Source organism: Argopecten irradians, chromosome 2, assembly GCF_041381155.1.
Source record: "Argopecten irradians isolate NY chromosome 2, Ai_NY, whole genome shotgun sequence".
Classification (NCBI taxonomy): Eukaryota; Metazoa; Mollusca; class Bivalvia; order Pectinida; family Pectinidae; genus Argopecten; species Argopecten irradians.
The window spans coordinates 6,642,684-6,656,616 of NC_091135.1; the positions used below are offsets into that span (position 1 = coordinate 6,642,684).

At 33.1% G+C, this 13,933-nt stretch overlaps 1 protein-coding gene across 1 annotated transcript; it reads left to right on the forward strand.

The window, feature by feature from the left end:
* Nucleotides 1-69: 69 nt before the first annotated feature.
* LOC138314272 (uncharacterized) lies at nucleotides 70-12,144 on the forward strand. The gene is made up of 11 exons (XM_069254527.1): nucleotides 70-186; nucleotides 4,519-4,606; nucleotides 4,958-5,017; nucleotides 6,147-6,332; nucleotides 6,619-6,837; nucleotides 7,525-7,812; nucleotides 8,073-8,207; nucleotides 8,453-8,841; nucleotides 9,725-9,845; nucleotides 10,220-10,302; nucleotides 10,913-12,144. Exons 1-11 carry the CDS (start codon nucleotides 184-186, stop codon nucleotides 10,967-10,969), a joined length of 1,629 nt encoding a protein of 542 aa, XP_069110628.1. The 5' UTR covers nucleotides 70-183; the 3' UTR covers nucleotides 10,970-12,144.
* Nucleotides 12,145-13,933: the final 1,789 nt, after the last annotated feature.

The following is a 13,933-nucleotide window of genomic DNA, read 5'->3' on the forward strand; positions in this document are numbered from 1 at the left end:
GCCCCCGGCTAGTATGTCTATATGATATATTTGTATATACCATGAACTATTTGGGACCGAGTGCTTTCTAGATGGAAACTCACGGACTTTCGTAAGGACAACATACATTTTCATTTGTGCTTCAAGTACCTTTATAATTGGAAGGGGTCAGCTTATAATTCATCTGTCTAACTCAGGTTCATAATGGTAAGTACAATAATAATATTTCATAATTGATTTACAATTATATGTTAATTTTTCCCATGTGGATCGAGATCTTCTTATACCGTTAACTATATAGTCAAACATTATGTCAAGAACGAAACATTCACCAACTAATGGTACTATTGCTAAAGTTGTTATTATTCTAATAAACCATGCTCTTTTGAACTCCCTGTTCAACTCGTAATCTTCAGAACAGAGTAGCTATATGCATAGCCTTGTATGACTGTATTTGTCGGGTATTCTATATTGATATTAATATACGTTATAGGAATCATCTTTTATCCGAATTTCAAGTTATTAATAGAAAACAAATAATAACTGTGTCCGTCATTACGTGCATGGGTGTAATTCACTATAATAAGGATAATGTCGGAGAAAACAATAGTAAAATAATAATGATACTACATTTATATTATACACTAAAAGTACTATTTATACAAATACAATGTTTGAGTAAAGAGCACTTTATCACATTATCTGATGTTAAACTAAAACTAAAATCTGACAATGTCCTTAAAGCTGTATCTACGTTCTTTCTTCACTGCGTATCAGAATACCGGTAGTAAGTCAGTTATAGATGTTGTTGACGACGAACAGATGTGATATTGAGATTTCATGTCCATGGACATATTTACGACCATTATGACGATTTCTCATCTACTTCGTCTTGTCTTAGGCCTATACTGGAACTGCATTCTTGCCGAGACGACCCCTCATGTGCATTCCTTCTGAGACGCCCCCTGGAAACATATCAATTATGTAGATATTTATGTTTGTTGCATGCATTTATACATATCTAAGGACATTCTCTGGTCATTCAACGTCTGCCCAGTCGCTAAGCGACGTCGTGGCCAAGGCCGAAATTTCAAAGGATATTTATAATATACATGTTTTCATATACTCCATCTGTACATTGCCTTTACTTCATTATCCTTTCAAAATTTGCAGTTTTTACACGTAGCTGTTTCGTACTTAATTTAGTAGTCTTGGTTAAATTCTTTTCTATTAGATCAGTCGTAACATTAATATATTACAAATTTGTTTTTAATTATTGTTAAGATTATTTATAATTCCCTACGTCAAGCTACGTGAAGGGGTATATCAGAAATCAAAATTTTGCAAATTTGTTCAATAAATTAAGAATATATTATAATTTACTTGTTCGTTTCCCCAAGATCCCTATAAATAGACCGGTGTCTTGGAAAAAAACACCCACATTTGTCCAAAATTTGTTGTAACAATAGAAGTCCCCTTTTGAATGATTTTCATCCTTGGAACATAAAAAAGAAAAGTGGTCCAACTCCACCAATCACAAAGCCGTGCTAGCTCTACTCGCTCTTTTCAGAGATAATCCAAAGACACAAGTGAGCACTTGTTTATTTTTCATAATAAAGGCGTACTAGTTTATTAAAGTCTTGTACAGAAAAAAAAGTAAAACTAAATGTGTATATTTTTTATTCACTGTAATTTGAACATGCAAATTCTGCAGTTATTGATAGATCGGTCACATAGCTTTACATGAAAATGAAAACAAAGAAGCGTGTTAGTGTTATCGGACAAAAGCGAACATTTTGGGTCATTTTGTATTTTGATATCAGTGTTCAAGACAAAAAAGGTATGTTAATTTTTTTTTCACTATCCATTGATACGTTCATGTCACATCAATTTCAACGTGACTTAACGCCCTTTATAATTATGACGCATATCACCACACGGTTGTGGTTAGGGTGTGCACTTAAATTAGCTGTACGTGACAACAACACAAACAATAGTACGATACTGTAAATCTATTGTAGTTGTCCAGACAGCTGAGAAATTGATGGTTCATACAGTTTTCTGGAAACATGCATATTCTACCTGTAATATTACTTGAGCGGTGTTATCATTTCCTAGTGGCAGTACCATTTATGTTGCTATGATTCATTATAATTAATTTCTTTAAAAATATGTGCATGGAACTAAAATGTAAGTATGACAATGACGTCATTTTATACTTGTAGATTTCTCTTTTAATCCATTTGAAGCGGTTCGACTGATGATTAAGGTTTCGTGTGTACACAAAACCTGTGATGTCCATTAAACATTTAATGACAAACAATATTGCAATTCATGACGTGTAATTTCATTTCAAACGGGACAACGCGAACTTAATTATATGCTCATTAAAAAGTGACATTAATTTGAACGGATATATATTTCATAAATCAACGAACCAGTTTTTGCTAATGAAATTCTTAATAGTAAAATCAAGATCGTTTCATTATAACACCTTTCGTCAGGGGTTTGTATAAAAGTCTGCTCTAACAACTGTATAACGGAACGTTTACATATTTATGATGACATTTCCTGATTCCACAAAGAATGCGGACATCCCTCCTACGTCTTTAACATAATAAACATTAAATCATTAACATTTGAATATCATAATTAATGATGACCACTAATTATTGTGTGTTGATATTGTGTATCTATAATTTTCACCTGAACTTTTCGAAACTGCCTTAACAAGAGATTAAAGACATTTCAATATACTAAAGACTATACAAACCTGCACAGATATAATTAGAGTACCATTTAACATCACTAACATCTCAAATTGTTCTTTTTCTCCTTTTTGTGACATTTCGAAATCATTGCAGTTGAATTAATTACGACTTACAACTCTGTGTTCACGTTTTGTCGCCTTTCACATACTGTTATATATTTATATTCATTGTTATTATAATTACAGTTACACATTTTATTTTCAAACATATTCGTAGGATACGATTGTCACGTAAATAAAATACACGACGCATAAATACAGTTCTTATAAAACTGAAAGATGAAGTTATCAAATTATCATTCAAAGATTTTTTTTCAATATAGAAAGTAACTTTTTAGAAACATGGCATAACGTCACCCCAGACAATTCTTGCTTATAGAGGAAACCTTGTGAATTGATAGTGCCAACACTATAACGTGAAAAACAAATCCCAAATTTAGTCGCCTTTGTATCCATGCATCGGGACATCGAGCTTATATTTTATTCTTATCCTATTCCCTACTTGTTAAATACGCATACGCATGAGACGACGTGCAAGTAAGGATTTGCATTTGAATTAGATTTGACAGCTAAAACGAAAATTTCAGAAAAAATGTTTCATCTAATGTTTTGCATGGTGTTTTCAAATTATCAAAACATTCACTGATCTTTAATAAAAACGATTAATTAACCAATTGATATATAAAACACCGATATATTAAAGCTAGTTAGTGATTGATAAAATCTTATACCTATAAGTGATCGAGATCGGGTTATCTCAGTCGAGGGTTAAGATTTTGTAACATAATTCCAACCGAGGCGTTAGCCGAGGTTGGGGTGTTACAAAATCTTAGCCCGAGACTGAGATAACCGGATCTCGATCACTTACAGGTAATAGATTTTTTTCTCGCTCCTCTAGATATTACAAAACCCATCAATACGCGTTACTTTGGTTATATTAATCGACACATACTGTTTTTAAAATTAAAAAACAAAAAAGAAACAACCAAACAATGCTTAGTAAATGACTGAATACAAATATTTATAATAATATCAGTTTTCTGAAGCGTGTGACCTCACCGATTGGAGAGTATGACATCATATGTGCGGATTGTTACATGAATGTAAAATTTCGCCAAAAATCATGTAAAGCTAACAGACAGATCGGACGAGATAGAAAAATCTAGCACGGGGTATCATATGAGTTTTCCCTGTCCGAGAATACTGCCCTACATTGAACATACGTGGATGATGATAGTAAGAGATCAATCAAAATAGATGCATGAATAAAATTCAGAAACGAATATCTGCCACATAAGGTAGGACATTAGAATTGTTCATGTTGCCCTTATGACATATATTGTGAAAGGCGACTATATTTGGGATATTTTTGGGGGTTATTTTCTCTTTGTCCAGAGTTTTGTTCTTCCTAACATTTTCCTCCACACCGCTTCAAACTTTTGTCCCTGTGTTGAGGTTTAGCTCCTGTGAGGAAGAGTGAGGCCCTGTCCCCTAGTCAAGACACACCATAGTTAATAAAATGAGTGAGATAATTGGTTTGCCCGTTGTCAGTATAATGTAATCGGGTGGGATAAGTTGTTCAGTATAGACGTCACTTGAAATTTCAATTAATGTTAATTAATGATAATAGAACCTTAATGCTAACTAACCAATCAATCAAATATATATCATTTTCTGAATTTTGGAAAATGATAATGTCTAAAGTTTTATTATTTAATCGTATGTTTCGAAATTAATATAAGGCCTATATGGTTGCTTGTTTTTTTCAGATGAAGTGGAACAAAGAAATCCAGTTTTTATTGCTGTCTGTGTGCTGTTGGTGTATTTTGTCTCAGGAGACTTTGTCGACAGGGGGAGGTAAGCTAGAGTTACAGAGGTGATTTAATTTCTCGTTACTGCACTTCTCGTATAAAAAAAATATTCATTATATTTCAAGAAATTATGAATATAATTTGTAGTATTTCCATTGAATTCTAAGCATCATGTATGTAAAGACTCCTATATGTCCAATAGAGGATAATGCAAATACATTAAGGCATCGAATATGAAAGGAAGAAAAAGTAGAATAAGATTTTATCAAAGTAGTCGCTAAGAACTTATTTATAGTATATTGAATTTAACAAAAGTATGAATGTTATGTTAGTATGATGGTAGGATATTTCTATAAACAATGAATTATCAATATTTGATTGATGTTTTACTTGGCAGTTCTAACAGTGGTTGACCCGCCCCCGGGAGATATTGCCAGACGAGATCAGGAGATTGGGAGTAGGTATTACTATAGTACAGAAAACATATGCATTCACATGATATAAAGATAGCACTAGATACCTACCATTCCTTTTCCGCGTGGCCTTATCTATTGTTTTATTAATTATAAGTTATCTAGATATTGTTTTATTAAGTTAACGTCGTATTTGCATTCTTGCGGTGTATTGATAAAGCGACAGATTGCCATGAAAATAAGAACTCTTTTGTCCACACTGATGGAATTGGCTTCTTTGTCTCATATAGTGGGCTAATTCGTATCGTGCAGACATTCAACGGTAAAGATCCAGTGCCATCTGAAAAGTAACCGTTGATATACCTTCTTTAACATACAGGTACATTACGTATGAACTTAATCCATGATGTAACATATATTAGTTTCAAATAGAGTTTCTGACCTCACCAATACACATTGCATCATAGACTTTCTAGTAGGCCCCTTGTAGACTCCGTTTTATTAGATGAAACAGAGAAAACCGATTCGACAGAGGTTTTCTTCTGCTGGGTACCTGCTTTTGGGTTAAACCTTACTTGATAAAGACAAATTTTCGTCAGCTTTTAACGCTCAACAAACTACAAATAAAAAGAAACGGCTTGATATTTACTAAATAAATTATATTTGAAATTGTATAAAAAAAAATCAATTTATATTCCTACATACAAATACTCTTGATGAAATAAAACAAATTACGTCGAATATCAAACGTAAATTAGAACCTCTTTAATCTAAGCGTTTTATCGCAGGAGTTGTCTTTGAACTGTAACACTTTAGACAGCACATTTACATTGTTTCACAACTGGACGCTTCCAACATTTAATTGTCCGACAATTTTTTTGTATTAAAAATATGTTCACAACTGGACGCTTCCAACATTTACTTGTCCGACAACTTTTTTGTATTAAAAATATGTTAGCAAAGGTGTTATCAGCACTGTTGGTTATTGCTATGTTTGAAGCATTGATCTAACGTTGTATTATGGTACATACATTAACCAATGCGACTTTAGGTTTTTAAACTGTAAGTGTGAAACGAAATTGAAAGTATTGTTATGTCTCAAAAAGAGTGCCAGCATTTTCAAACGGTATTTTCCACGTTCCAATGGATAAAGTAGCACATTTCTCCCCTTAGGTTTGAAGGCATTATGTAGCAGATGTAAATCCGTTGTCTGTACACTTGGTATACCCAACGATTGTGGAGCATATGTAGTGTGTGAATCAGGACGTCACCCAACACAACTTCGATGTCCTTTTGGAACTTTCTTCAATGAAAGAGAAAATAGATGTGATTTTCCTTCCATCATCAAATGTGCCAAAGGTGAGTTAATGACTGATCCATGGTATTGCATGAGGCTTAGGGTGATTTAGGATGATTGGACTAATTTTATAAATAAATTAGTGTATGACGTATTATATGGAAAAAAAATCTATGTTAAAAACGTGCATTTTTGGGATGAGATAGAGTAAGTAGCATAACCGTTATCTCGGCGAAGGGAAAATAGTTTTATTTTCCGATTCGGTCCGTATTCAACACCTTTATTAGAACAATTAGTATAATGGTATTTTATTAGATATTTTGCTATAATGTGATTCTCCTATTTCAGACCCTTGTTCCGATCCACGATATCCAAACTTAGTTTCCTACCAAGACTTCCGAAGCAAGGAGCCGAACTGTCGATATTATTGGAAGTGTACCGGAAGATATTCCTCGGCAGAATGTTGTCCGGAAGGAACTTCATATAACGGGAAGGAAGGCGCATGCGTCAAAGACAAATCATGTAACGCTTCATGTCCGCGAAACCAGGACACTCAACATGATAAGGGTATGAATGGTGACTCTTAGTTGAATAGAAAAAAAAAACATTTTGTCCATTAGATAGATCTCTCAACAATACTACGCTTTAGTCTCATTTTGTCACATGATCCGCCTGATATCCAGTGATATAACCCGTGTAATATTTTTGCATAAGTCACTAGTGTAATATGACCTGGAGATATGTTCATTGGCTGGAAATTCATTGTGACGTCATGACAGAGACAATAAAATGACGTGCAGTCAGGATTTCGCAGACGGCGGCACAAAACTGCTGCATCCGCTTGATGTTCGCTATATATATATATATATCTTAACGTGAGAATCTTTGAAATGTAGATTGCTGTAGTTATGTGATAAATTTCATATACCATCATTGTCTTAGCAACTCTTCCTCGGATTCTTGATTTATCTTCGATAAGTTTTCTTACTTTGCATTGTAACTTCACTTCCTCTTTGCTTGTAAATTCCATCAGACATGTTATAAAGCAGAACCTTCTTGCCTATATGAAACATATATTTTAGAATTGCAGTTCTGTCGCACGAATACCACGACTATTCTTGTGTTGCTTATTTCGTTTTAAATACAAGCATGGTACTCTTAATACATATATACTTTTATAGCTTTTAGTCAAAATATGGCAAAAGCTATATCAGAAACCGTTATGAAGTTTAATTCTACTTACTTTATTTGTAGACACGGATACTCAGGTGACGGTGTGTAATGGTAAAACAAAAAGAGTCAAATGTCCTCTTCGAATGGAACTCCAAATCAATGACGTGTTTTATGGACGGACCGATACAAAAACATGTGGTCCAACTCCACCAATCAAGAAGCCGTGCTCTATTCGAACCGCTCTGAAAGTTATTCGGGACAAATGTGCCGGGAAACAGTCCTGCTCTGTTACAGCTGACAAATCTCTTTACAGTGACCCTTGTCCAGGGATTAATAAATATTTACGGGTGGATTATACGTGTAAACCAGGTAGGTCTAAATGAATGAAAGTTATAAAACCAATGTATGCGTAGAAAGTTATAAAACCAATGTATGCGTAGAAAAGTACGAAGGGTATATATATTATATAGGATGTGATGGAAACAATGGTAGCGTCTGCTATCAGCAGGGTTTTATTTTATTTTAAATTTTGTATTGTAAATCTGGTGTGATTCAGACATCAGGCACGTCATGTTTTATTTGTTCTGTATCAAATGTCGAAAGCCTTATTTTACTGATGATATTGACAGGTTGCAATCTAAAGAGCAAGGATGGCAAGACGTTCTACAACGAGGCAAATGTTGCTGAGATACAAAAATGTGGCCATGGTACAAGATTTGATGCCAAGCTATGCACATGTATTAGATCTGGCAGCGTGGCACCATGTAAGTAACGTTTATCTGACACAATTAAGATTTTGGTTTATTTTCATGATACAGACAATAATACAGCAGACAAAATATCTTTTCGTCATTATTGGAATAGTGCGTAGCTCTAAATTCCCCTACTCTGATTATTATTGGTATGGTTAAACTGTACAGTAGGTATAAAATATTTATGATTTCAAAATATTATTTGCATGTCTACCATTAAGTTCGTATATGTTATTTTACGTTCTTCATCATTTCAGTATGTCAGCTTGAAGTCCATATTACCTTTAATGACATTGAGAGTAAAATTGTGAAAAACGAAGCCGAAGCACCGGTGTGGATATACACAAAATCTATCGAGAAGATTAAAGGATACGGTCAGTTCCGAGGGAATAGCTCAGTTACGATTCCATTTTACAGCGGAAATGATAATCTCTCTCGGAAATTCGGAATTCAAATAAGAATCTACGTAATGGCACAAGGACCTCCTAAACAAATTCTACTCACAAACTGCGACAGAGATACCTCAAGATATCCGGATGCATCATCACTCGAAATTTATATCAATAGAACATCTTCCGGTTCTAAAATCAATATTAGAATTGTCAACAATGATAATACAGTGACGACATTGGCACTTCCTATAAAAGTAAGTTGACTACCCTTTCTTGATTGATATGTCAATCGAATCTTATGAACGTGTTTAGGTTATAAGACACGCGTTCTTGTTGAGATCATTGAAAAAAGTTCTGAAGATATTCATCAATTAGAAAGCGTACAATTCGAAAACAAATCTTTTGAGAATCCTTGTCTGGTGACATGTTTCCTTATCTAAGCAAGGCCTTTTTTTCGTGTATGCAAAACCTTTGCATTGGACTACATATATGCATTACTTTTTTTGTTTGCATGCTTTTTTCATGTACCAGATATCATACACACGTATATAAGAGAGATTAGCAACGCCGCCATTTTTATGATCAGCCGTTGAACCTCTGCATGTGCTTAGGTTTTTTTTTAGATTTACTCTTAAAAATTTAAAAACAGGAGAATATCTTTGATATGTTTCAAAACGTTCACTAATTTTCAGATGGTTTGAATAAGATTTTGAAAGAAAACAATAATATTTTAACTTCTATACTAATAAAACAAAATGCACTTCCGGTTTTGAACGTCTGATTTTCGAAAAACCAAGAGAAAAACATTATCTAATGTTTAAACTTTGAATTGGTGTAAAATATCATATTTTAAAGAATACACTTAAAAGTAGTTAACCAAGGGAAAATAATATAAACCGGAGGTCACTCTGCCATCAACAAAGATAAAGAAGGAGTTTTATATGCTATGTTCAACTATTATTTAGTATGTCTGCATTATGTTTTCAAAGCATCATCCATTAGGATAACATGACAGCAGGTAATTTATCTGAAGATCAAATCATACTTGAGCGATGTAACGAAAAATATCCATCAAATTGCGGCAATGTATACATGACATGTGGTATAATTAAGTTTCACATGTATGAACTCTTTCAGATCCAAGAATGGACTAACGTCCTTTTCCGCTTTGACGGGTCATATCTACATGGGACGTTGCAGCATATCAACAAAGGAAACGGCAAAGTTCAGGAAGACAAGGGCAAGGTCGCCTTCTCAGGTATATAGTAACATAAAAACCAGGAAATATCAGTACGGAATGATTACGATCACAAAAGATTTATTATTGTTACCGTTCATCAATAATATGCAGTTTAATAGATGTTTAGAAATTATTAAAGGAATAAACTGTAAAAAGATTTATTAAAGGACAAGTAAACCTGTACCATATACCCGTATTTTTGCATTACACACAGAAATAAAATCATATATTAATTAATAAAACAAATATAGCACCATGTGATATTTGCTAATCACCTATCGAATCAAAATAAGGCGGCTACTCTACAAATAACTTACGGAATTCTCGATTGAATGCTACTAAATAAATGAAATCTCACGTTTGTTTCTTTAATATTTCTATCTAATTCACAGGAAACATGATGACCAGCGTTGGACCCTTAAGGATAGGATCTTGTACAGATTTTGTGGATGGACTATACGCCTTTATAGACGAAGTAGGTTTGGTTGTATTCTTTCAAACCTTTTATTCGAACTATTATAACTTGAAAAGTAAATAGTTTAATCTTATCTTTATATGTCATGAAAATGTACTATTAAATGCTATTTACATTATTGTGTCCAATACGGGACCTTTCATAAATATAAACACTTGCACTAGTTGCTTTAAAAAACTTTGAGATGAACATGCTTGACGTTTGAATTTAAGTGACAAATATGGTATGCTCTAATGAAAAGACGTTGATAAAATTTGCTGCCGCAGAATAGGTACATTCCTGTTACACATTTGGAGTGTTTACCGTGTAACTAACTGTTGTTAGTGTGTATACCAACCATTTATCATACAATTGATATAGAATTTATCAAACAATTGACATAGAATTTATCATACAATTGACATAGAATTTATCAAACAATTGACATGGAATTTATCATACAATTAACATGGAATTTTGGAAAGAAGATACAGCGTCGAATATTGAGAAATACAATAATTAATATAGTTGTAATTTAAAATAAAAGGAAACTACGCATACATGTAGTTGAAATTCAAAACTGATATACATGGAATTGAGAAATAATTATGCTATATTATTTTTTTTTCAGATACAAATATCATTCTGCAAGGTCGCCTTACCAATGAGAGGTGCCGGTAATCCATAATCGATGCATAAATTTTCTACATGTTATATTCACATCCATTGCTAGTAATGTGACAAACACAATAAGAGTTACTGTACTAAAAATTGTTTAAGGTATAGAATTAGCTTTATCACATAACAGCCATGTCATACGACCATGTCATAAATATCGTAAGACACATGTGTTATAACACGATTGTGAGGTCACATATGGATTTGACGTCTTGCTATCTGTATTACGTCACATGATTGTTTCAGTAGACGGAAACGTCACATCCGAGCCGGATTTCTACTTAAATAGAGAAGAAATTTAGAGTTTTGCATATATTTATATTAATAAAAGTTATGTGATAAATAGAATCTTACACTCGTGACTATGTGATGTGAAATTTAACAAACTCGTTAAATAATTTGATATGCCACTCACCTAAAGACTAATGACATATCAAATTATTGAACTCGTTTGGTAAATTCCATATCACATAGCCACTGATGTAAGATCTTCTTTTTAGTGACCAACGTTTAAAACATGTCGATATAATAGAGGCTTATATGAGTTCTGAATAACGAATGCTATTGGCCGATCATGCTACACCAAATCCCAAAACGACGTGGATACAGTACAATTTGCCGTCAATTAGTCACGACATCCGGTGATTATAACGTCACAAAATCACGTCAAATAATGACGTCACAATCACCGGATGATGGGACTGATCGACGTTGTTTTGAATATATCTTCATTTATTATATGGCTCACACAGACGCAATCGATTTCTATTTTCATCATGTTAAATGTAATTGATAAGTGTGATGATGAAACGATACTTTAAGAATGTTTACAGTACAAAACGGCGGTGTGTTCTATAATGTAATATTTTTACATTAATACATTTTGCCATTGTAATATATCACCATTATTTTGATATTTCAGTTACGCAAATAATAATACATTACCACATTTACCCGAAACAAGTGTATTGCATGATTTTCATTATTATTACCTGTCAAACTTTAAAATAGGTTCGAAATGTATTAGCCCACCAAACGCAGTCAGAGCTTGCAAATTAAAAGTAATAATCGACATTTCGATGTTTGATGTGGACAAAGAAATTGCATATAATACATTTTGGTTTCCCAGTGTTGTTAATCATTTATGCTGATTAATATTAAACTATATTTGATACTTAAACTAGAGTTCGTGTTTGGTTTATACATTATTATGACAATTGACATTGAACGTACATATCATTCGTAAGTGACATTTTAGTTTAGAATGTAATATATGTTAACACAAATAAGTAACATAATTATATGAGATATGTACAGAATCATATTTCACGTTGAATATTTAGTAAAATAGTAAATTTGATGTTTTCAGTCATTCTTAAAGTGAACAGTCGGGCAAGGATGGCTAAAGTCGGTAAAAATGGTGTGAATGTATCCAGTATAATTTCTTATGAAATGGAAAAATAAAATCTCTCGTCAAAATCTGTCTGCGTACGAAGAAATTAATTTAAAGTATGGAAATTCTAAAACGTCCCCCCGGCTCAGTATGTCCGTAGTTACATTTCCACGCAGCCTCGCTTTCAATGCTTTCAACTTTTCTTTACTTTAATGGTCAGAACTGGGAAACTAAGCAGAACTTGACCGTCGTATTAATATGTGAGAACTTTTGGAAGGCCAATGAACGCATTTAGACAGGTTTTCTTTGCCCGACTATTCACTTTAATTCGAGTGACATTAGATAACCTTAGCGTGAGATAACCATAAACCCTTAAGAAGATGCTGTGAATTTTCTTCTACTAGATGTAAAAACAAATGAAACATAATTAATACAATGATTTTTTTTAAGTAGTGTACATTTGTTAAAATGCAATACATTCAGGGATTTTTACTTCCATTTCTTTCAAGATGATGATTCATATTATTTCCAGAGAGTTGGGTGCTAAATAGACAATATATCTATACGTGAATTTCACGTAAACCGGGACGAAAATTTCGCATGAATATTTTCACACGTGAAATTAACGTGAAAGGAAAGAAACAAATTACAAATAACAAAAACGCAAAACTTACCTTTTTACAACGTGACCCTTTCCAAATTGAAACACCTTTTGAAGATCATTGTAAACAATTCTTCAAAGTGTTTAAATCAGGGTTTGTTTTCAAATATTTATTATAAGTATGACTGGTGGCTCAGCCTTTGTGTCAGTAGGTCCGAGTATCAAAAATTGATAATCTAAGTTACAACATATCATACATAATAATGACAAATATTCGAATTGATTTAAGAAACGTGAAGCATTTATCGGTGATTTTAAAAGTAGCCTATGTATCAAAAGGTAAGCAAGCGACAGTCCGTATTGTATCTGGGACCGAGGTTGGTATAAGAAAACATGTCAAATGAAGTATAAATGGCGACTATAAATGATCCATAGTTAATGAAATAGGCTAATAGCTACATATGCCAATTCTATCGATTCTAAAGAAGTATCAACATACATCAATCAAAAGCACAAAGTAAAACAATGTCAAGTGCTTGTCCTTCAACATAACAAGCACATGATATCAACTCTGATTTTGGTCAGAAAGACTTTGAAACACCCTGATAACGAATGCACGTCTATCAAATTTAAAAAGGAAAACGTTTTTTTTTTCATTTCTGATTATGCAAAGTATTTAATTTCAATTTCACATGCCTAGGTGATGTATTGATTTTTGGTTTTAGTTTACCTTTCCTATAATTCAGGTGAACAAATGAATGCCACGGGTAAAAACCCCTAGCTATGCCTTGATACCAATTGTGATGTGGCCTTTTGAATAAGACAGTTTGGAAATGGCGGCTAGCTATAGCTTGACAAGTAAACAATCGTAGAATACAATTATATCTTTCTAATACCCGACAATTTATAATTCTCAATCGTAAAACAGGAAGTCTTTTTTCATAACATTGATATTTTTACTTTTGTGTTGTTCATTTTTC

Excerpts from the sequence above, each read along its gene's own strand:
- LOC138314272 (XM_069254527.1), top strand. Across the intron at positions 5,018-6,146 it reads ACGAGATCAGGAGATTGGGA|GTTTGAAGGCATTATGTAGC; the intron begins GTAGGTATTACT and ends TTCTCCCCTTAG. Across the intron at positions 10,303-10,912 it reads TATACGCCTTTATAGACGAA|ATACAAATATCATTCTGCAA; the intron begins GTAGGTTTGGTT and ends TTTTTTTTTCAG.